The sequence below is a fragment of the Eptesicus fuscus genome, chromosome 4, assembly GCF_027574615.1.
Source record: "Eptesicus fuscus isolate TK198812 chromosome 4, DD_ASM_mEF_20220401, whole genome shotgun sequence".
NCBI lineage: Eukaryota > Metazoa > Chordata > Mammalia > Chiroptera > Vespertilionidae > Eptesicus > Eptesicus fuscus.
In genome coordinates this window covers 107,597,146-107,621,778 of record NC_072476.1, presented here as the reverse complement: position 1 = coordinate 107,621,778, position 24,633 = coordinate 107,597,146, and the positions used below count along the sequence as shown (strand labels likewise).

At 45.2% G+C, this 24,633-nt stretch overlaps 1 protein-coding gene across 1 annotated transcript in view; it reads left to right on the top strand.

Annotated features, from left to right (window-relative positions):
* Positions 1-24,633, top strand: part of SLC1A3 (solute carrier family 1 member 3) — a 72,221-nt gene that overhangs the window by 13,371 nt on the left and 34,217 nt on the right. Inside the window, exon 3 of the mRNA XM_008154829.3 lies at positions 8,419-8,556. Within this exon, the coding sequence (XP_008153051.1) occupies positions 8,419-8,556 (138 nt within the window). The remainder of the gene's footprint in view (positions 1-8,418; positions 8,557-24,633) is intronic.

Here is a 24,633-nt window from a genome sequence, read left to right as displayed (position 1 = left end):
GGCTGTCACAGGTCTTCCCCCCCGCCGGCCACAGCAAACACCAGAGGACAAAAGAACGAGCCAGCCAGGGCCCAGACTCTGAAGGATGTGGAACTGCATGTTGGTGGGGGGTTGAAGTGTTACCTCAGACAGTGGCTTCTCAGGAAATGCCTGGAAGTTTGGGCTGAAACAGAAGACCAGGGGCCAGCAGACTCCTTTTGCAGGTAAATTCGTTACGATGCCCTTGGCCTCTTTGTGAGAACAATCCAATGGAGCTTTAATGTCCACCGGCCTCATTAGGCTGAGAGAAGGCAGGCTTGTGACGTCTCCAAAATGGGCTACAATCTAGCCGAGTTCTGAAACAGACGCTCTTATTCGGTCCCTCAAATAATGAGTTATTGCATACCTGTCGTAATTACTGTAATGACAGACTGACATAGCATTTTTTGGACTTCTGTGTTTTCATATACATTATCAAGGACTGTAGAATTCATTAGAAGAAACAAGATGAACTCATACAATGCAGCCAAGCTTTGTAATGCTTAATCGGTGTACATGGTTCTTTGGTTCCTTTAAACTCAGAATATTTGGCTGAGAATATAAATTTCAAGAGGATCTTAGATATTGCCTATTCCTATGGATCCCTCCCGTTTTTCAGACTTAAAAAAAAAAAGCTAAAAATGATTATGTGACTTGAAGATATTGGGCTGTGGAAACAGGCAGATCAAAGTTTGAGCCCTCATTCTGCCAGCCTCACTCAGTGGCCATGTAACCTCGTACAAATGGCTTATTCTCTAGGGCCCAGTATCCTCATCTGCAAGATGATGACATTAAATCCTGTAGGTTGGCTATGAAGGTTCAGTCACTTCAGTAAAGGATTTACTGGCATAATTTACTGGCAGTATCAGCTCCAGAAACCTCCTCTGTGACTCTCAGTCCATGGTCTTTCACACCTGCTGGCCTTCATTTAAAAAAAAAAAAACACAAAAACCTGTCTGTGAGAGATTTAGGGATCGGGATCTATCACTCCTCGTTTGTGAATCTAGAAATATAAGCATGAGTCGTCATAGTTCAGTCAAGAGCCAGTTTCACAGATCATGAGAGAGGAATGACAGTTTGGAAGAGAGGGGTGTTTCTGCGTGTAGGCTGCTATGCTCACGGAGGGCAGTGGGGAATAAGATTTACTGTGTAACACAATGATTCCTCCATCCGGGACACTGTTCAGCACCAGCTGGGGGCCAGGCACTCCTGCATACTGGTCATCTGAACAGCAACAGCCATCCTGAGTTCATTTATTCAACAATAGATTGCGCACCTGCCATGCCAGGAACTGTTTTGAGGGCTTCGTATATAGTGAACAAAACTGAAAAAACAAACAAAGAAAATCTCTGATCTCATGGAGCTTATATTTTAGCAGAGAGAGATAATAATAAACAATAAGCATACTAAATTAGAAAATTATATTGTATTTTGGAAGGTGATAACAACTACTGAAAGAAATAAAGCGAGACAAGGGAAAAGAAAGTTCAGGGTAGACCTTATGAAGAAAGATGACATTGGAACGAAATCGTAAAGCAAGTAAAGCTTGTGACTACCTGGGAAGAGTTCTAGGCAGAGAGCAGAGCTAGTGCAAAGGCCATAAAGTGGGATTGTGTGAACGAGGAGGCAGGTGTTGAAGCAGAGGTGAGGGGGCAAAGGAGATGAGGTCGGAGCGTAGTGGGGCGAGGGAGGCAGGCCAGGTACAGACGGTGCGTGGCCTAGGCTTTCACTCCCCGGGAGATGCGGAGCCGGTGGAGGGAGCAGACAGGAGGTTTTCAAGGGTCCCTCTGGGTGTTAGACTGTGGGGATCCAAAGTGGAAGCAGGAAAACCAGTTAGAAGGTACCACAGTAGTCCAGGCTAAAAAGAGGGTGATGTTTAAACCCTTCTTTGTTTATAAATTCGGGGAGGAGGCGGGAGATCTGAGGCATACAGAAGATCACATGAAAGGTAAAGGCAGGGCTGGGGCTCAAATCCCAACATCACTCATTCACCAAACATCTAGAGCGCATCTTCTCCACGAGTTTGTCTACATCACGGGAGAAGCGGCTTGGTGAATAGGCGTAGAGACTTCGCAGGTTACACAGCCCCTAACCACTCTGTGCAGCTCACCTGTCAGAGTAGGCGGGACCTGTGACTTTGCTTCTAACCAAGAGAATATGGCAAAGGTGATGGATGTCACTCCGGCGATTTTGCTACATCAGACAGCGTACCTAATACATTGCATCTCGTGATAGTTGTGACCTTGAGACAAAGTAGTGCCAGGTTTGTTTTGTTGTTGTTGTTACAAAAGTGGGGGGGGAAATTCCTAGCTGAGAAATAGTAGTATTTTGTCATGTGAAACCAGTGACCCACTATCAGCAAACATGCTTGATACTTGTATTTCCGTCTTGCATACTAGTGGCCAGCATGGTCCCTTTCTGGCTAAAGATCCATAGGCCAAGTTTTGCTGCGTCAGCGTTCGGATGCCCGTTGACCGGTGGGCAGTGTAAGGCGGGCAGAGCTAGTGGGCCCATCTCCGGTGGGCGTTTGGTGGTTTTCCTATGACCAGCCTCGGAGCGTGAGGCCTCTCGAGATCAACGCCACGTTACCTTTAGATGCTCTGCTGGCACCTGAGCAGTCCGGGGGCACCCTCTCGTTTTCTGGAGAATTTTGCATTCTGAATAATTGCTCTAGAAGGCACTGGTCTGCCAATCTGTTCATGACCCAGTTTGGAGGTGAGGTAGGAACTTTACTAATATTTCACTATTTCAAACTCCAGCCTTTGCCAAAAGGTAAATTGGGTGATTTGCTCCAAAGTTTACTTCAAATTGCCCTCATTTTTTAACTCTTAAATAACTTTCTAATATTTTCAGTGTGTTTCTTTTGTTTGTTTGTTTTTCAGGTTAAACATGGACCAAATGCTTAAAATAGGTCTTTGGCTTTTAACGTGTGTGTGTGTGTGTGTGTGTGTGTGTGTGTGTGTGGCTGGCAACAGCAGACCCACGATGTCCCCTCCCTGAGGCTCCAGCGTGCACATTGTGTCTTATTTAGAAAGCAGAGTGATATTTAATCTCCCAAAGAAGTGTTTGTTGTGCAGACTCCCCGCGGGAAACAGGAAACCCCTGGCGGACTCTCTTCTTGAGCTTTCCACAGTAGGAGAGAGAAAGTACTTAAATAAAAATGCATCTTTTTTCGTAGCATTCAACCAGAGTTCATTTTGATCACCTTAAGCGGTCCAGTTATTTCCTAGATTCTAGAAATCTGGTTAAAATGTGGAAACAAGAATGAGAGAAGACTGTTGACTGAGCGTGAGCAGTCTGCTCATTGCTTGTGACATCTGCGTATTGCATAATGTCACCACGGTGGAAACTCAGCACAGTTAGCTTCAGCGCTCACAAATCCTGTTGGGAAGTCGTTCTGCGTATTACTGTTATTTTTGCAGAGTAATCAATAATAAGCATCCGTTCTTTTGCTCTAAAGGTCGGGTGGCCGCAAAGGGTTTCATTGGCTCTGGGAACGTCAATCAATGTGCTGCACGTAAGTGCCCACTAATGGGGCTCCGCTCTGCAGAGGCCATGAGCTGCCTCCCCCCCCACCACCACCTCGAATCGATCTGAAGGGCAGGTGGGGGCGCTCTGAGAAGCCTGAGCATCAGGCTGTGAGAACGTGCTTCAGGTAGAGCTTTCTGTTCTGGGATAGAATGTGATCAGAATCCTGAAGTGCTCACCCAAAAAGGCAGATTCGCATTCAGAGCATTTCCTCTTGACTGGCTGCTGATAGCCGGCCAACCTCATCACCCCGAATTCACCCTAATGCTGTGGTGGGAGCAGAGAGCCGAAGAAAAAGGTCTTTTAAAAAACATATATATTTTTATTGATTTCAGAGAGGTAGGAAGAGGGAGAGAGAGATAGAAACATCAATGATGAGAGAGAATCATTGATCGGCTGCCTCCTGCACACCCCACGCTAGGGATCGAGCCCACAACATGGGCATGTGCTCTAACCAGGAATTGAACCGTGACCTCCAGAGTCATAGGTCAATGCTCAATCACTGAGCTAGCCAGCCAGGCAAGAAAAAGGTATTTTGTTTGAAGTTGGTGTTTTGTTTGAATTGGAAATGCTAGAAAAGCGTATTTTGTTTGAATTGAAAAAATGCTAGGTGTTGACTTCATTAAGTAAGATCAACAAAACCTTTTCCCAGCTTAAGCTCTGCAGTTAGTTAACCTAATTCAAAATAGAACAAAAAGCCAGTCATTGTATGGTGTACTCACTAGGGCTCTTTCAGTTAGTAGCATGACCATAGTGAGTAGGTGTCTGGGGCCTGGATTGGATAAGTGGGTGTGAAGACTACCTGGGACACTCACCTGGCCTTGGGGAAGCAGACTGACCCCTCTCTACATGGACCACCGCTCCAGCCTGTGCCATCTGTGCGGTTCCGGCAGTTTACCTGGCCTCTCAGTGGCTCTGGTCCTTCATCTGTGGGTCCTGGGCACTCCTAGTCCTGGCCTCCATTGATCTGTGAGGCAGTGTCCTTGTGAGGTCTTGGGGTCTTGCATGTGCTGAGGACTGTTAGCTGTTGTCATTACCCACGGGAACCTGAAGCAAGTTTTTATGGAATGTCCTTTCCACCTTTGCTGCTGATGCTTTCCAAGAATTCAAATGTGTGCGGTGGAGGGAAAAGGCGGGCTATTTTAATCAATAAGTTTCATACAAGTTAAATCGTTCCGTAAAAGGGGAGCTAGTGTAGCCCTTTTAAACAGTGACATGGTACAAATAGCCACATTTTGAGGTCCTCATGTGTAGGACCTGAATGGGTTTCCAGATGTGCTGGGTGCCCCCAGGACACCTCTAGCAGATCCAAGATGATCCCTCCAACGCTCCCACAGGTCAGAGGCTAGAGAGGCTGAACACCCAGCAGCTAGACTCAGGCTGCAAGGATGTGTTTGTGTTGAAGAGGCATTAAAGGTTGTAGAAGGCTTTGTTTAGACTCCCCACTTCCTAGCTCTGTAACCTTGAGTAAGATGAATTCGTGTATTCATCTTGAAAATAGACATGATAATATCTACGTCATACAGCTGCGAGGAGGATCATGCCCCCCATTAACACATACTAAGGGCTCAATAAATCTTCCCCTTCCCCAACATGATCTCTTCCCCAAGAGTAGACATGGCTCACTTAGGAAACCCAGAAATAGTAAGCAGATCAAAGCACAGTCAGGAACAAAACTGATTTAAAGTATTAACAATATTTATTAGTCTAAATAACTCCTGTTTTCAAAGCATTTGACTTAAAACTAGCCCTTATAAATAAGTGATATCTCCTCTGGTGTCCCTACCGTAAATAGGAGCTTTTAGAAAATGTGGTTCGTGCACTGGAGAATGTAAAGAAACGGAGACAGACTAGAGTTGTTGCTATCAGAACTGTACTTCCAAGCAAACCGGCTTGTTGACTGGAAGGAGACAGAAGAAAAGTCTCACCACCTCTTGAGACGTTGGCTCCTTGACTATCTTGCTGTTGTCTGTTAGATATTTATTTGGCAGATTGGGGAGTTAAGAGACTTTATCATTCATGCGATGCCCAGAATCCATTCACTGAGCTGGCTGACTTTGCCTCCTAACACCTAGACGAAAACTGGTTGCACTGAGTAAATGTGGGGTTTGATGGAGGAAGAGGAGAGACGATACACGGAGCACCAGGGAGAGAAAAAGGAGGGAAGCGTGCAGCGGGTGTGGTTGTAGAGGGGAGTAAAGTCCGTGTTGGCAAAGATTGGACCTTGGGGGTTGGGATCAAGTGCCCCTAGTGTTTAGAAAGAATAATCTCTTCCTCCATCTACACTGGCTTGTCCCTTGCTTAGCCTAGAATCTGTGTCATTTGTAGAGCAGCTATTCTACCCATTTTTTCTAAATTATAACTTAAATAGATCTTCTGGATTAGTGTGGGTCCTACTCACCTTTGGAAATGTTGTACATGAATAGAGACATTTCTAGTAATCGCCAACTTAGAGATGACCTTGTAAACCCAAACCTGGTCTTAAATAGTTACTTGGAGGATATAGAAAAGTTCTGATAGCTTGGTATGTTCCAATTCCAAGTGACCAAAGCGAGTTTCCTTGTTCACTGTGCATATTTTTTTGCTATAATTGAATGACAAAAGTTTTTAATGCATTTAAATAAAGGCCAGCAAACAGAATTCTAGTGAAATTACATGTGACTAGAAGTAAAGTAAAATGCATAAATCTTTATTGATTTACTTTCTTATTAGAAGATAAAGCCTCGGTATGAATAAGCAGGAAAGACCCAGGTATAACCAGAGTCTTGTACAATTCCTGTGCACACTGAAACTCCGAAGTCCATGCCTTACCCTAATCCAAGTTCAGGAAGATGAAAAGTTCAATATCTTAAAACAAAGCAAGCAAACAATCAAAGAAGTAAAACTGAATTAAAGATGTATTAAACTTGGGAGAGAGAGGGAAATGAAAGTTTATAACTCTTGAAGAAACCACCTAATAAAAAAGATATATATATATATATATAAGCAGTGACCGTGATGGCTGAAATGACCATGTTGTCTTTCCCTTAAGTGAAGAGGCAGGAAGTATGTGAGATCTGCTCGGCCAGCATGGCTCAGTGTTTGAGCATTGACCTAGGAACCACGAGGTTACAGTTCTATTCCTGGTCAGGGCACATGCCCGAGTTTATGGGCTCAATCCCAGGTAGGGGGTGTGCATGAGGCAGCCAATCAATGATGTTTCTATCTCTCTATCCCTTTCCCTTCCTCTCTCTCTCTCTCTCTCTCTCTCTCTCTCTCTCTCTCTGTCAAATCAATTTAAAAAAAAACAACACAGAAAAATCAAAAGGATGTGAGGTCTGAGCCCAAACCACCTGGGCTTACCTCCCAGCTCTGCCACTTGAGTAGCTACTTGACTTTGAGATTGAGTAGCTGTTGGAATTGGACAAGTTTTAAGTTCCCTGTGATTAGATTTCTCCATCAGTAAATTAGTGGTTAAGCAGCACCTACCTCCTGGGGGTTTTGTGAGGACTAAATTGTCTAACACAAGTAAAGCACAGCCAACAATGCTGGGCATATACTAAGAGCTCAGTAAAGCATGAGCTATGTGCTATGTAAGTGGTGGAACCAAGATGGGCAGACTTTTGCTGACACTTTTCTACATTTTCCAAATCAATCTTTCTCTCTCGAACATATTACTGTTACATTAGAAAAAAAAAAGCAATACATGTTTTCCCGAGGACCCTGAACACTGAGTGAGCCAGATTTTTGTTTTAGTCACATAGATAAAGACTCTTATTAGAGTATCAGAGTGTGTCATCAAAGAATAGATGCTTCATAGCTGCTGAGAGCCAAGAGTTGAAATTGGAGTTGCAGTGACAATGGAAATGAACTTTGTGCCCCGTATCATAAGAAGTTAGGATGGTGCAGCTTCCTGGAGAGACTGTTTGCATCCTTTGGAAAAGCTTGTGTCTACCCAGTATTCTCTCCCAATCCCCTAATCAGTAGCTTACATGAATAGCTACATCTAGACACATTTTAGTAATAGCTGGGTAAAAAAAAATAAAAAATTACAATAATGGAACAACTAAATTTGGGGGGCAAAGAACGTAAATTAGGGCAAGGGAGAAGTAGTAAAATTTACTCACTACCTTTGTTCATTTCCAAGTATTTCAAAAGGTAGCATGTGCAATTTGATTTACACATAAAGTTATTATGTTAAACATATGTTTTAAAGTCTCAGGAGCGGAAGGAAAATTAAGGAGAAAATTGCTGTCTCTTTCCCTTAATTTCCTCTAAGGTTAAGGGGGAAATTGTTGGGGAAAAAAGTCTTTGCCCACTTTGCAGTCTTCTCTTGCCAGCAACTAACAAGTCTGTACAATACAGTTGCCCAGGCGATGCCAAGACCATGTAGAAAGAGTGGTGTGCGGGCACAGGAGTGATGCAAATGGGTCAGCAGTGTGGACGAGAGGAGGTGTTTGGTTTCTTTTGGAAAAAATAAAATTACACCACCCATTATAGGCCGTTATGCCGGCCGTTCTAAACATCTGCTGTACGAAGGGACTTCATGATACTAAGGCTTTTGTTTCTTTATATGGCCTTGTTCGGACATACATCATTTGTCTCCTAGTTATGCCCCCATCCTTGTAACTCTGTACTGAGCCATGTCCAAGCTGATTCCACTGCATTTGAGTCAGACAATGAGCTTTCCCATAAGTTCTACTTGGAGCCCTGGGTTCAGCCTTCCCCTCCCAGACCGACTGAAGAGATGGGCACACCTATTCGTTGCTTAAATAAAGTTACTCTTGTCCGACCGGCATGATCACCAGACGATCCTTATTCCGTTTTCTAGGACTGTGACTTCGGTTTCTAAAAGACTCCGTTTTTCTTCTTCTTCTTCTCTTCCCCGCGTAGGGACAATCCTTGGATTTACCCTCCGGCCGTACAAAATGACCTACCGGGAGGTCAAGTACTTCTCCTTCCCCGGGGAGCTCCTGATGCGGATGCTGCAGATGCTGGTGCTGCCGCTGATCATCTCCAGTCTGGTCACAGGTACCGGAGGCGGGGTCGTGAGACGCGTGCCCCAGGGTTGCTCAGGGAAACGCGCTCTTTGGGTTTCTGCTGGGTGCATGCTCTGTTCTAGGAAAAAAAGAAAAAAAAGTTCCTTCAAAATGATGGAAAGGCGGCTTTGGTAATGCATGAGCGATAGCACCTTGTGTTTTACCGATCACAAGAGGAAACACTGAAACAGGCACATAGCCCTAGTAGCCGGCTTGGCTCAGTGGATAGAGCGTCGGCCTGCGGGCTGAAGGGTCCCAGGTTCGATTCCGGCCAAGGGCACATGCCTGGGAGGTGGGCTCGATCCCCAGTAGGGGGCGTGCAGGAGGCAGCCGATCAATGATTCTCTCTCATCATTGATGTTTCTATCTCTCTATCCCTCTCCCTTCCTCTCTGAAATCAATAAAGAAATATATTTAAATAACAAAAAAAAGAAAAGAAACAGGCACATAATCTGGTCTGCCTGGCCACGAAGGAGGGGCCCTGCTAAACCCTATAGCACCTCTCTGACCACCGCAGCCCAGGTGACAAGAGCGCACAGAGGTCTGTTTTCTCACCCTCTCATCCCACCCAGAGAGCGTCTGGCTGGCCAGCCTGTTAGCTATTGATGCAGAATGCTTGTTCTCAGAGCCACCAGGACGGGAGCGGAGCCTCCTGGGAAGCCCTGTCGAGAGGTGATGCTCACCACGCACTCCCAAGCCTCCCGTGTGCGTGTGGTTGGTGAGCGCACACGGAGCCAAGACGCCGCAGGGAAGCGTCTCCGTTCCTTCTGCCCACTCCTCTCCTTCCCCACCGCCCATCCTGACTTGGAGGAGGAGTGTCCATAGATGCTGCCCAGCAGGGTGGTTTCTGGGCGGTAGCTGAAGCCCAGAGCTCGGGTTTTACTCACCCTGATCTCTCTTCCACCCTTGGCTCACGGTCCCCCCTTAGGTAAGTCACTCCTAGGTGAGCTGGCTCTGCGCCTCTCTCCCCTCCCAAGGAGTTCTCAGGGGCAATCTCCTTTACAATCTCCTCGCAAGACATCTGCACATCTGCGTAATGGGAACTTCACAGGACAGCTCAAAGGTCATGGGGCACAAGCCCAGCCACTTCATGCCTTGGGGGGCTGGCCATGACTGGGACAGAAACTATGTCAGATTCCTCCTCCACGCCTGGCCGATCGATGCTGGCTCCCACTTGCCCAGGTATTTAAACGAGTGGTTGCACGCACAGGGAGCTCCCGTTGGAGGGAGACTGGCCCATAAAACGATCATGCGGAGAGGATGCCCTGGGAGGCTTGTTTTTGAAACTGGCCTGGCCCGCTGCTGACCAGGGGTGACCCCTGCCGCCTTATCACAGAGGCTAGGTCAGTGCTCACATGAGGGCACAGCCGCATTCTGGTATCCACACGCCGCTGTTAGCTGGGAACAAGCACTTCGCAGCAATGCGTGGACAGAGCCCACCTCCGCCGTTGTATTTTCTGGAGCGGGAGTCCCCCCGCCCCATCCCACGGGCTGGCACCTGGACACAAACGGAGGCGTCCCGGTTCCTTGATCCTCTCTCTTCAAGGGTGGCATCGGTGTTTCGAGGTTTCCGCTTTCTGGTAATTGTGCTCAACACCCCATGTTACCCTTTATGAGGGGAAAGCCCTCACTAGGAAGCATTTGAGAAAATACTACTTCCCCTCAGCAGCCATCCTAGTTGATGGTTAACTTGAAGTGGCATTTCCCGGTATTTTCTAATACTTAACACGTCAAATTTATGGAAGGAATAAGAGACTTCATTGAGTAATCGTGCTGGGGAAAAAAATATTATGATGCAATCCCTTTTGCATGGTTAAAGGGACATTTGTGGGTAAAGCTCAGTGAATTCATCAATATTTATAATGTGGTTGTTAAAGAGACAGGCATGCTAAGCTGCTAACAGCCCATATGAAATGAACTTTTAAAATGTAACCAGATCCCAGTCAAGAGGCTGTTACCTTCCTTTATAAATTCATTAAGGGAGCTTGTCCTAAAAGCTATGGCTTTAATGCAGCAAGGCTTTTAATTGTTTATTTTCCAGAGGAGGTTATTCAAAAGGGAAGTAGAAAAGCAAGAGAATTTGAGAAGACGACTCGTTCACTGAGATTATTTTGGGAAGTTTGTCTGGCTAGTGAAAGGTCGACTATAGATGCTGAAGCTGTCCATAAGTTGCTGACTTTGAGGAATTATAGACTACATCAGAAGCTTTGAGTTGGCTTTTTTTTTTTTTAATATATTTTATTGATTTTTTACAGAGAGGAAGAGAGAGGGATAGAGAGCTAGAAACATCGATGAGAGAGAAACATCGATCAGCTGCCTCTTGCACACTCCCTACTGGGGATGTGCCCGCAACCAAGGTACATGCCCTTGACCGGAATCCAACCTGGGACCCTTGAGTCCGCAGGCCGATGGTCTATCCACTGAGCCAAACAGGTTTCGGCTGAGTTGGCTTTTTTAACAAAGGTGGTAAATTCAGACAACATTACAATCCAATAAACTTTTTTTTTTTTAAAGTAACCTAATGACACATTGGGGATGCTGTCACTTGGGGCCATTAAGAAAGAAGTGGCAGCTCTTTTTCCAGGCCTGGGTGAAGACAAGGGGCATGATTATTTCGTTTGCCAAAGATCCTTTTAAGGTGTCAGCCTCATAGAAGTCATTTCCAAGCTACACAGTAACTTAGATACTTAGGGTTCATTGGAATGCCTGATTGATTCAATGAGCATTTCCTTCAGTTTTAAGCACAATGATTCTACACCAAAGTGGGCTATCACCCGGCAAGAAGGAGAGGGAGGAGGTACTTCTGCAAATTACACACCCTCTGGAGGGTCCCTGGGTGTGTTGGGAGATGTCACTAGGGAACACGTTGCGGAGGAGGGAACAGAGTCAGGGTCCACTCTTCTAAACGGGAGAAGCAAGCTCAAATGCCTCCCGTGGCCAAGCAGGTGACTCCACTTACGAAACTGCCATTTCCGGCTGCTGTTTGGTTCCTACTCTGCTGGGGTCATGGACTCAGAGAAGTGTTCCTGTTCGGCAGGAGGAGTAGCACGGACCAGTGCGATGATACGTGGGAAGAGGCCCGGCTGGCAGAGCAGTGTAGGCAGAGGGAGGCCAGGCGACTATTGGGACCTGAAAATTACCAGCTCCAGCCGGTCGTTTCCAGGTGTCAACAAGGGCCCAGTCTTCTAGGTTTTCAAGAGGATCCCGAAATCCTGAACGTTCTAAGAACCTCTAGAGTTTTATGTGTTCATACAACTAACAGAACAGAACACTGCGAGGCAACGGTTCGCCTGCAGACCCAGTGTAACCCTCGGGGCTTGAGTGTCTGCAATAAAGCAGAGATGCACTGATTAGCTCGTGCATCCATGGGGTCACACTGGGTCTCGCACCGAGTCTCATCGGTCACCTTATTCCACTGTTGACAGTCCCGTGTCAAAGCTTAACTCTACATGACATCAGCTACTCAACACCAGGTTCATTGGCCACAGAACAAACAGCCGTCGGGAAATCCCTCCTCTCTGTCCTCTGGGGTTCCACGCCTTGTGTCCTGGCTGTGCTGGGCTTTTCGGCTCCTGGCGGGAACCCAAGCATAAGGACTCAGAGGGTCACCCTTTCACAGGAAGTACTTCCCAATAGGAAAGGGCTTAACAGCCTTCGTGCTCGCAAGGTCAGACGTGCCAGGGCCTGTGCAGGCAGAGATTGCAACGCACAAGGCCCTTCTCGCATCTCTGGGGTCAGGTGTTTCGCTGGAGAAGATGCTGCACCTGTGATGGAACTTACGTCGCATTTCGACTCTGGGGAATCTGGGTTAGGTTTTTGTCCTCGAAACCTCATGTTTGAGTCGTGGCCCGAAAGCCCCTGCATGTCGTGTTCTCTTTCTCCTGAAGCTGGGAGCCCAAGCCTTCCCAACATCGTTGGTGTGTGTTAGCGTTCCAGAAGCTGCTGGATTTGTACTCAAGCACCTTTTTTATTTTATTTTTTATTTTTTTTTTTAACAAGAAGAGTATGTCCATGCCAATACGCCACACAATAAAACAGGAGTTTGGCACTGGTTTCCGTTGATTTGGTTGGGATGGACAGCCAAGCTAGATATTTCGTGCCAGAAATCTGAGTTGGTTTGGCTGGCTTCGTCTGATTGAATCCACTAGATGATAATTAAATTCCATTTCAGGTTGTGCTATGTAGGCGGAATTATCGCCTCCTCTTTACTCCTGAATCTTTTCTGAAAACTAGCGCTCTCTTCCTTTCCCGTTCTAAGTGTCCATTCCTCTTCAGTCCCTTACCTACAAGGAAATCTTTCGGGTCACCGGTTTTCTGGAACGGGGGGATCATCCCTTTTGACAAGCAGTCACTGTGGAGTTGGGCAAATTTTAAGTAAAAGGTTGCTAGGGGGCTGGCAACAGCACCAGTGATGTCTGGGGCCAGTGGGAAGCACACAGGAGGTAGGGTTATGGAATGCATGAAGTTGACCTGGGAACATTCACTCATTCATTAACAGCTACTCTCTGAGCTCTTACTACATCAGACACTGAGCTAGGCACAGAGCGTACATGAGTACAAAGGGCTAGGACCCAGCATGATGTATGCTGGGCGGGGAGGGAGAATTTCCCTGCCTCGCTTAAATCACACAACTTACGTAAATTCCAATTACAACTACAAGGGAGGGAGGAAGGCTGGGCCTCTGGACTCCCATCAAGAAAGAGACAGTTTGATTGATTTTAAGAAATTGATCTCAAATCTGATTTTTCGAGTCCTGGCTATCTCCATCATTTACTGAAAATGTTCTTTAAATCAACATTCTTTTCTTCTGAGGCCTCAAGTCATTGTGGAAGAGGGACACCCCCTGTCACTCGTCTGATGAAGGAGACAATAGATCACAGTGTAACGGGAGTGTAGATGATGCTGTTGGCCGCCAAAGACTCTCGGGGCCTGAGACCTGGGGGCGAAACTGCAAGTGTGAATGAGGAGGGAAATCCACATGAGCACCAGATTAAGACTCTGTTTTACCTGTAACCCAAAGGAGCGGATGAGAATTCCGAATGACTCTCTCACTGTGTGGTTTTAAACTAAGGAGGGGTTTCTGCACCAACCAGGATAGATAAATAAGCGCCGCTGTGTTCACTCCATCTGGGGAAACTGATCCCGCCCAGTCATCCCTTCCCAGTCATGGTCCGGCTTCTGCCTAAGCATTCCCAAGGACAAGAGCTCGTTAGAACCCATTTGTCCTTGGGAAACTCCAACAGTTCTTTTCCGCATCCAAAATGAAACAAACACATTTTTTTAAAAAAAATCAAACAAAACAGAACGCCTGCCTGCCTGCCTGTAATCCCTCCTCCGTGTGACAGGCTCCGGGGTGGGCCACATATTCCTTTGCAGCTTCCTTCCGAAGCTGTAACGTGGGGCTTCACCGAATTGGAAGCCAGCAAGCCGCCATAAATAAAACTAGAGACAGTAAGCGTACCGCAAAGCATGGCCCGTGGCTTCGCAGAGACACCGTTTGCAATAGGAGTGTCGTTTTTGTCATTTCATTTAACACGAGAGGGCGAAAGATGAGCCGGGCCATTCTTACTTGGCGCACATGTGGAGGGTTTGCTAAGGACTTGCCAAAACTGAAGAAACATTTAATAAGCTACTCATCGCCATGACTCTGCTGAGAGCGGAGGCCTGCTTGAAATACTCCAGCACTTATGTACAAGGAAAGGAATTGTCGGTTTATTCCCTCTCCCCACACATACATTTTATTGGGGGGGGGGGGGGTGGGTACCTCTCTTGGGCAGGGAGGAGGTTCTTTAAGCCTCCCTTTCATTCTCTGTAAAATGAAGGTGAAAACTGCCTATGTCATGGGGTTGTGAGGATTTGCACATAGCATCTGCTCAGGTGATGGCAGCTTTGGCAGTAAGCATATTGCAGTAGGAGCTGTCCTGTGGTCCGCATCGGATAAATGAAAATGCTAGAGCAAGAAGAGAGCTCACTTCAGGGGCGTGTAAGTAAGCCTCCAGATTCCACACATGTCCTTGGCCTGTGATCCCTGCAGCCGTCACTTTCCTTGTGAAAGGGAAATTGAAGAAACCATGAAGTTCATCCAGTAACAACATGGGAGCCAGAGAATTCCTTCCTCCCTGCTGGAGGGGACTGGTTTCTGCCCTGCAGCCTGGGTGTGATCCCCTCGTCACAGTGCCTCGCCCTAAATACTATCAGTGGTTATGCAACGCCCCAGTCTATTATCCTGAGCAACTGCAGCCCCAGTCTGTGGCCCCCGGAATCCACACGGCAGGCAGCAAATTCCACGCGCTGCCTCCGGGCTGGGAGCAGAGCCTTCCGGCTCACCAAAGCCTTACAAACCCAGTCTCTCAGCGTGTCAGCACTTGTCGTGGCGCCTGGACACAAGCCAGGAAGCAGCTCAGCCCCCAGGCAGGTCCCGCTTTCTTTTCTCTCCAGGGCTGAGCAGAAACACGGGAGAGGAGGCCAAGCAATGGCCATCGGAGAGGGGGGTTGTGGGGTAAAATGGGAAGACCCATCTGAGGGGTAAAGAGGTCACCTGGCCTTTTTATATCATGTAGAAAGGAAATCTGGGTGATTCTATGTTTTTTTTATTGTTTTGCTTTTTGTTGCTTTTTGCTTTTTGCTTTTTTTTTTTAGTGGATTTGGGCTTTGGTGAGGTGTAGACAAAGCCATTGAAGTCTAGCTGTCCCAGAAAATGTCTGCCTTTCCATTGCAGACAGTCTCATTCAACAAGCGTTTGCAGAGTTATTTTATGAACCAGCCCCTTTTGTGGGACTCAGGGTACCGAGATGAAGAAGGCGAGGTCCCTGACCTCCAGACGTTGTAAGTGTGGTTGGGAGATAGACTTGTGATTCCATAGCACAGGGTCATGTGACCGACTTGTGATTCCATAGCACAGGGTCATGTGACCAACTTGTGATTCCATAGCACAGGGTCATGTGACTGAGGCAGGGCAGGCCCAGTGGGGACCGAAGTAGAGAAGGGGCAATGCCACCATCCCTCTTCCTGACCCTCCAGTTTTCCGGCTCCCTAGTCAGGAAACAGCTCTTTAGCAGACAGAAAGCTTTTGTGGGTTCGGTTGGTTTTGGTTTTGGTTTTTTGGTGCTGCCTTGCTTTTCTCACCCCTGACTCTTTCACCATTAAACGCGATACGAGCTGGGGTTCCCAGCAAAGTCACGTCAGGGAGTGTGGCCTCACAGAGGAGGAGTCAGGGAGAAGAGGCGCCTGACAGGGTCTCAACCACAGAAACTTTCCCTTCCAGGGGGGAGCCGGGGCCCTGAGGCTGTGTGACGGGGAGGGCAGGTGGAGGTAACCTGGCACCCAGAGTGGGAATCCCCTGCCCAGCCTGGAAGGTGGCCGTCAGCCGCCTCCTGAACATTCCATCCTCAGATGGTCCAGGCTCCTGAGCGGGAGTCTGCATCCTATGAGGCCCACTCGTGGTCCTAACTGCCCCCTAGGGAGCAGTAGACAATGAAGTTCTTTGGATGGTTTCGGGGGCACACACCTGAGCACGGCCGAGGTGTCCCAGCCCTTCTCCTGTGCCCAGGTCTTCCAGGCCCTTCACCACCCTGGCTGCCCTCCCCCGCACCCCTTCGTTCCCAGAATTGAACCCAGTGCCCAGATGTCACGTGACTGGGTCGGGACAGTGACCTGGACCCAGCCCTCTGGGAATACTAGCTGGGGTTGGGTCGGCTGTTGCATTAGCTGCCACAAACCCCTGGCTCAGGATTCAGCCTGCGGTCACCTCATCCCTCAGACATGAATGTTGACGGAAAAAATAATTGTGGTAAAAATGGAATTAGTGTTGATTTGAAAGATCAGAAGCCCCGGGCTCCAGGCTCTGTGTGAGAGGAGACTTTCCAGAGAGCGTGGGCCTGTGTGAGCCGGATTTCTTATCCGTGAGGTTCAGCTGCTTCAAGTTTGCCTGTGGCTTTGATTGGTTCTGGTTTGAAAGAAACTTCTCAACGTTTCTTTTTTAAAAATTACAAAGAAAAATTTAAGGTTTTCTTTAAAAAAGAATTATTCTCTAAGAAAGATAAGATTTTACCAACTTGATCGTTTCCGTCAAACCGCTGTTGGAACCGCGGGTCTGCGGGAAGTGACGGGAAGGGATGCTTTCCTTCTGTGGACACAGAATGGTTTCCAGGAGAGCGCGCTGCCTGGGGAACTCACTGGAGATCTGGGCTTAGGGCTAGAAGAGGTCGGGGGGGGGGGGGGGGCGGTGCTTCTGCATGAGCCACCCGCTGGTGTGCCTCTCACTTCTGGCATGCACCTGAGAATTTCTACCGTCCGATTCCGGTCCGTTACACTACATGGGATGTAGCCCCCAGACTCCACCTCCCACCCCCCCCAACCCCAGAATTCTTCAATTAATTGGTGTGAAATGAGGCCTGGGAATCGATGTTTCTTTACAGTTCTCCAGGTGACTGTACTGTGCACCCGGGCCTGAGAATCACCATTTTACACTTTTTCTAGAATTGTTCTCTGGAATGCTCAGGTCCTTGTTCATTCAGATGCCCCCTCTTCCAGGAAGCCTCCCCTGGCTTTCCCCTGGCCCCCACTTACTAACACATGCTCCCAAAGGAGTAGCTCCATTATTTATTCCATACGGTCTTATGTAAAATCACTTCAATAAAATGAATGCTTACCACTTGTATAAATGAGATAATACAGGAAAACGCAGAGCAAACCACAGGACTAGACACACATGCCCGTCTGTTGACTCAGATTTAAAGGGACTTCTGCTCGGTGAACTGCTTATCCTGGAAATTATTGGGAACCTGTATTCCATTATAAAAGGCTTCTCTGTGTCTCATAAAGTCAAGTAAAAAGATGCTGGCATTTCTACCAGCGGAAAGACAGAGAGGTAGACAGAGAGAGATGGCGGGGGGAGGAAGGAGGGGGGGTAGAGGAGGTCTTCAAAGCCCGACAAGGCTTTCTGTGACAGCGTCATGCATTATATGTTTCCGGGACACAGTGCCTGCCCTGTCTCCCCTGTGCTCCATATGTAGTGGCATTTCATGATAAGCAGCAAGAAGGTTTTGGTGGTGGAATTCTCCGCTGGAGGATTGACCTGCCGAAACGACCCAGCCAGGGTTGAGTCTGGATAGAATCTAGGTTCCCAAGTCTTACGGGCGTGTCTGCAAATTCATTTCTCCAGGCAGGATCAACTTCTCGTGAGCTTCTTCGTGGAGAAGATCTTCGCGATAACCTCAGGTCCCCAGGCTGCAGGCCATATGACCTGCTTTCAGGGGTTCCTTTCCTGGACTTCCTCATGAGGGAAGGAGGTCTGGCCACCATTGTGTTTATTTAATTTTCTAAACCAGTGCTTGCATTTCCATCTGAGTTTTCTCCAGAGGGAAGAAACTTCCCCCAAATTTCTAAGGAGGGTTCCTCTCGCAGGCCATTGGATTCAGATTGGCTAGTTAGTACCTGAGCTCTGTGACTCTGGGGCAAGTGAAACAGTCAGAAGGAGCTGCTGGCTCATCTCTTCGGATGATTCTATAAGACGAGCAGGGTGATTGACAGCCTGTTAAAATGACATCCATATTAGCAGGACTTGTCAGTACTGTTGGGGGAAAAAACTGTATATATAGATGTATACACACACACACACACACACACACACACAATCTTGTTTGATCTGTAATATACCTGGGCCCCCTCCCCCACATACAGTCCCTCCAACTACTGGGTTATTTTGAAGCAAATACCAGATATTTCATTACATTTCTAAAAGCCAGGACACATAAGACAGGAGTAATATTTTAAATTATTTTAATATACTTTATGTTTGTGTACACACACACACACACACACAGCTGTCAGTCACTTGAGGAAAGTGTTGCCAACCAAGTTCTTTACTTTCCTTCCACTCATGGCACAGGCTTCTCTATCAGCACTTTACATTAATTACCCAAGCTCCCCTGCAGCCTGAGCATGATAGGCCTTTAATAGGAAATAATGCAATAAAATGCTTAGGCTATGAAACTTTGGGGTAGTTTTTCACTATGGCACAGTATGAGTGTGTATGTACACACACAGCTTTGTATGTTTGTTCTTTTCTCCAAAGTCCTTCCAAACCTAAGAAGCACTGTAGTCTGATTGTGCCTCTACTGTTGGTAATTCTGTTTTAATTTACAACTTTCCCAGGATTTGTTTCTGTGTTTTTATAAGGTTTCTCAACTAGATTATTTCTATTTAAGCTGTAATTTGAATGCATTGTCCTCAGAGGTGTTTGTGGTAAGAGCTCAAGTTTTATTATTTTTAAAGCCATCTTCCTGGATGGATATTGCAAAATTTCCCCAAATTGTAATATAGTGATACATACAAAACATTCTTAATATCTGCATACCTAACCTACGCACACTAAGTACTTAAGAAAAAATGGAAACAGCCGAAACCGGTTTGGCTCAGTGGATAGAGCGTCGGGCTGCGGACTGAAGGGTCCCAGGTTCGATTCCGGTCAAGGGCATGTACATTGGTTGCGGGCACATCCCCGGTGGGGGGTGTGCAGGAGGCAGCTGGTCGATGTTTTCTCTCTCATCGATGTTTCTAACTCTCTATCCCTCTCCCTTCCTCTCTGTAAAAAATCAATAAAATATATTTAAAAAAAAAGAAAGAAAGAAAAAATGGAAACATTGGTAGCTCCTGTACTGGAATCTTGGGATCCATGCTTCATGACGTATCTGAAAGCATTCCTTTGGTATGGACCCCCAGGGTAATCTTAGAGCCGGACATTCATGTAGTAGTTCTTAAACATGTTTTGGAATAAAACCAAAAATTCATAACACTCTTATAGGTACATAAACAATGTTTGCATATTGGATTCTGTGTGACACAGGAACACATTTACTGTGAGAGGATATGGCTCTTATGCAGAATAAGAGCAGGACTATAAGCACATTTCATGAACAGTATATGCTATTACATCTAAGCATGAGTGACAATTTCAATTTTCCTACTATTTCGATATAATATTTCATAGTTTTTAACCCCTTATTCTGCTGTCAGTCGGGTGAAGAGAAGGCAAGAATCATTTAAAATGTTTTTATAGTGAAAAATCTTTAAATTGAGAAGATTCATTCTATTGACTTTAATCTATTCATGATCTCCCTCTGAATTGGACACCTAGTGTCAATGTTTGTTTTAGCAGAAAACATTGTGGTTGAGCTTCCAGAGCACAGATGTTCTTTGGGAACGTGGCTTGAAGTCCCTATGTAATTTCCCATTAAATACACATCTGAGCACCACCAAGCGAGGCCAAGTGCCTGGAAAGTGCTGTTCGCATCACATAAGCACAGTTTTCCTTCGTGAAAGACGAAGGCACAGCCACGCGCATCGGACTTCCCACTTCTACAGACATACTTATGTTACTAACATTTGCCATTCACTGCTAAGCTCCTCTGTTCCTTAGAATGATAGAGATCTATTTCACAATAGAGAGGCTCTTTTTGTTTATACAAATTCCCTAGTTATTTCTTGGAATTGGTTAACAAGACAGATTTATCTTATTTCAAGATTGCACTTATTTTTTAATAGCTTTATTGAGAAATAATTCGCATGCATACAACTTACACATATTAAGTGTATAATTCAGTGGCTTTTAGTGTATTCAAAGTTGTGCATCTATCACCACAATCAATTTTAGAACATTTTTATTACCCTAAAAAGAAACCCAAACACCTTAGTTATCAATCCCTACGAATCTCATTCCCCCAGCACTAGGCAAACACCAATCTGTTTTCTTTCTCTTTAGATCTGTCTGTTTAAGACACTTCATATAAAGAGAATCATACTATACTGGTATACGGTTCTTTGTGATGGCTTCTTTCATTTAGCATAATGTCTTCAAGGATCATCCATGCGGTTGCATGTATTCGCATTTCATTCCTTTTTATGGTCGATGGTATTCCATTGTATGGACATACCATATTTTATCTATCTATCCATCAGTTAGTGGGCATTTGGGTTGTTCACTTTTTTCCTTTTGGCTATTATGAGTGATGCTGCTATGAATGTTCATGAACATATGTTTTTATTCCTCTTGGGTATATACTTTGGAGTGGAATTGCTGCGTCCTATAGTAAATGTGCTTAATCTTTGAAGAACTGCCAGACTAGTTCCCAAAGTGGCTGCAATATTTACATTCCCACCGGCAGTCTATGGGGTTCTAATTTCTCCACATTCCCACCAACACTTGGCTTTAATCTGTCTTTTTTGGTTATAGCCACCTCATTGTGGTTTTAATTTGCATTTCCCTGACAGCTAAAGACGCTGAGCATCTTTGCATGTGCTTATTGACTATTTTTATGTGTTCTTTGGAGAAACATCTGTTCAGATCCTTTGCCTGTTTTTCAATTGGGTTGGCTTTTTATTATTGAGTCTTATCTATGAAAATTGAACTTCTTAAAAGCTCTGGACACTAGACTATATACAGAGATGACTCTGAGCTTATCATAAACCATAGTTATGGTCATTCTTGAGAAAGATTCTTTACTGTGATTAATCCCAGTATAAATAAGCACTTTTAAGGTTTTTGTTACAAAGTATTAAGCAAATGATAAAACAATGGTAAAAAATGACTAGTTCTATATTAGTATATTCTTTTGAAATAAAACTTCCTCCAAAAAAGGAAATAGTTGAATGGCATTGTCTAATACAGTGGCATTTTGTTTGTCTTCGGTGTAGGAGGACTCTTGCTCTTCCCTATAAAAATTTGTGGTTTTGCTAAAACTTTTGAAGTCGTAAGATATGTAGTCTGGGTATTATAATTACATTTTATGTTTCAAAATGGTAAAATTCAAATATTAAGTCCTTGGCTGTCCTAAAATAGTTGTTGTAATCTTTTAAAATGTAGATGTAGATGCATAAAATAGAACTTTTTGGTACATTAAAATACAATGTGTTAATTTTTTTTATAGTGAATAAAAGTTAAAAATAAGGCAGTGACAAAACAATGTGAATACACTTAGCACTTCTAAACGGTACATTTACAAGTGACTAATATGGTAAGTTTTATGTTTTTTACCACAATTAAACTTTTTTTTCAGTAAGTTGGGTATTAATTTTTAACGTCAATTCCTTTGAAATGGGCATTCTAAATGGCTGTTTGCTTATCAATCTAACCTTCCACCGAGTTTTTACACAAAGCTTTGGAAGAAGATCAGTTAGCTTTCCCCCTATTTTCTCTCTAATTTTACTTTTGGAAATGTGTATACAGATACTTGGGGTTATCCAGAATGTTGGTTCTTGAGGCCAGTGATCAGATAATCTCTAGAAATTGAGACATTTCTCAGCTGCCCCCGTGGTTGCCCCGAGGAGGTAGGTGGGGTTGGCAGTGGGGGAGAGACAGTGCGAAGCAAGAGGACCTCTGGATTTCATGCTCAAATTCCCCCCAAAGAATGTGGATGCTAAGACTGGAGTGCGGATACAAATCTCACTGGCCTGAAGTGGATTTTATGAGCTGTTCAGGGGTCTGGTACATCTCAATTGACAGAAAGGGCCCGGGGCTGGAAGTTCTGTTCACGTCTGTTACAATACTGTTGAATTATATGTATTTATTGTCTTTTTATTTTGAGCTATAGTTCCAGGTCGGTTGTTTCCAATTCAGACAGAAGGTGAATGTCTGCTTTCCTTAGGTGTGTGCACCTGGGTGACGGCAGGAAGAGCCCCGCCCGTTGTCCGTTAGGGCACCGCCTTCGAAAGCACTAGCTAGGCCTCGAATTCCATTCTTGAACTCCGCATCTTTGAAGAATGACTTCTACTTCCTTTGTCGTTAGCCAAAATGTACCTATTTGGATAAAAGATGGATCCCATATGACACCACACTGCAAAATACCCACTTGTAAGGGCTGTAATGGAATTGGCCTCTGCCCGCCTCCTGCTCCCACACTGACCATTAGTGAGAGCCACGGTGAGGCTTGCCCCTGACCATTCTCAGTGATTTGGGGGTTGTTGTTTTCATCCATTCTGCTTCTGTCTCATGTCTGGGATTCCCAGCAGTGAGTTTTACTTTTAATTCTTGGGCTATTTTATCACGGTACTAATGATTGCTGATTTTTCTACCTAAATATGGCTACAGCCAATCAACTTCTTGCATTGATGTTGACGTCCTCTTACCGATATGTAATTAATGCACCAGCTGATTACAAGTCATTTCTTTGTGTTCATTAAAGAAAACCCCTAAAGACTCTTCGGTGTAAGCTAAATTTAAGCCACTGACTAGTATTTAAATTAACAAAACTATCCTGGTCAGGAAAGCTAAAGACGTTCGCGTCTTCTGAATTTGATGCCAAGGTGGGCAGTGGTGGTGCTGGTGCCAGGGACGGGGTGGATTATTGGTCTGACCAAGAGAACGCTGGGATTTTAAAGAACGCCAATAAAGTATAACAGATTGTCTTCAAACAAGGGCTGGCTTTTTTTTTTTCACCAGCAATTGGTTTCCTCTGTTTATTTTGCTGTTTCAGATTATCCTTTCTGTGTGGAAATCCACGCAAGGATAATAACATTAAAAACCTCAAGAAATAAACAAAATATCGCAAGCTTTTTGGAAAACGAAATGTTAAACATTACTCAGTAATATCTGCCCTCCCATGATTGGCAGAGGCACACTCGGGTATGTGCGTTGGCTCTGTGCTCCCGCCTCTGCTGTGCTGCTGGTGGCTCGGGGCCAGAGTCCACTCCAAGAGCAAGCTGCATGAGGGCAGGAGGCGCGTCCCCCTCTGATGGGGTTTGGCAGTCAGCTCCTCAGTAGGTGGCTCAGTGGCCTGATGCTGCGTATACGTGGACGGTGACCATTTAGCCTCCCTCCGGGGAGATGGGGTTTGGATATTAGAAGGAAAACCATTTTCAGCATCATATTTGTGGCCTCTTTAAGGAGAAAATTCCAAGTGGTTTCTAAGTCTTTGAAAACTTTCTGTTTCAATATTTCTATTTCAGGAGTAGTCACAAATAATGCTCAGTGGGGTATTTTTTGAGAAAAAGAAAAGATCCCTCGAAACCTTGTGGGTATAAGTAATTCCTGCCTCAGTGGGGTACAGTGGCACCATGTGAGCAGAGCAGAGGCATGGGCAGGAGTTTAAAAGTGCACTGTATCCGCCCTTATACCACTGGCTGTGAGGTCAGGGATAGAATTGGTCCCGTAGGATGCTGTTTGTATGTAAGATCAGAGGTAGAATTGCTCCCATGGGATGTTTCTCGTTGAAATCGCCTCTGTGCACAGCCCTGGTTGGCACTAGCCAAAATGTATCTACTCTGAATATAGATCCCATCTGACACCACATTATAAACTACCCACTTGTAAGGGTTGTAATGGAATTGGCCTCCGCCCGCCTCCTGCTCCCACACGAGAGATGCAGAGAATGCTTCGTGATTCTGAGGAATTAAGTTTTAGGTTTTCATTTGTTTTTCTTTGATTACCCTATTGGCAATGTGTAGTTCTTCTTTTGTAGCGTCAAGTAAGAGTCTAATTTAATAATTTTCCTCTTAAAATACTCTAGGAGCCTGTGTGTATGCAGCAAACACTCACTGTTGACCAGGTTCTGTTTTCAGCTACATGCCAGCCATAATGCAACTTATTAAGAGAACTGAGTGAAATAATGTAATTATTTTCAATGTACAGAAGGCAGAATTAGCTGCCATGAATTTCTCTGGAGCAAAGCATACCTAACCTTTCCAAATAAATATTTTCATTTTTGACATTCAATCAAGATACACTCAAATTCAAATACATCTTTTGTTAAGTAGGATAGATATTTCCTTTGGCATTCAGAATGATTCCAAACTTTGCTCAGAAAAGGAAGGAGAGAGATCAAACGTATTAAAGCAAATTGAATCAATTTTACTGTGGTACATTATTCCTCTCTATTATCCATAGGTCTACTCACACCAGAGTATATATAAAAATTAAGATAGAATCAGTAAGTATTTCATGGAAATAGATTTTAGCACCAGAAAAAGTTCAAATTTTGACTGAGAGACTATTATTTTCTTAACAAACATCCAGACTCCAGTCATTCCTTTTATTTTATTTTTACAACTAAAATCAGTTTTAGAGAAAAGGCAG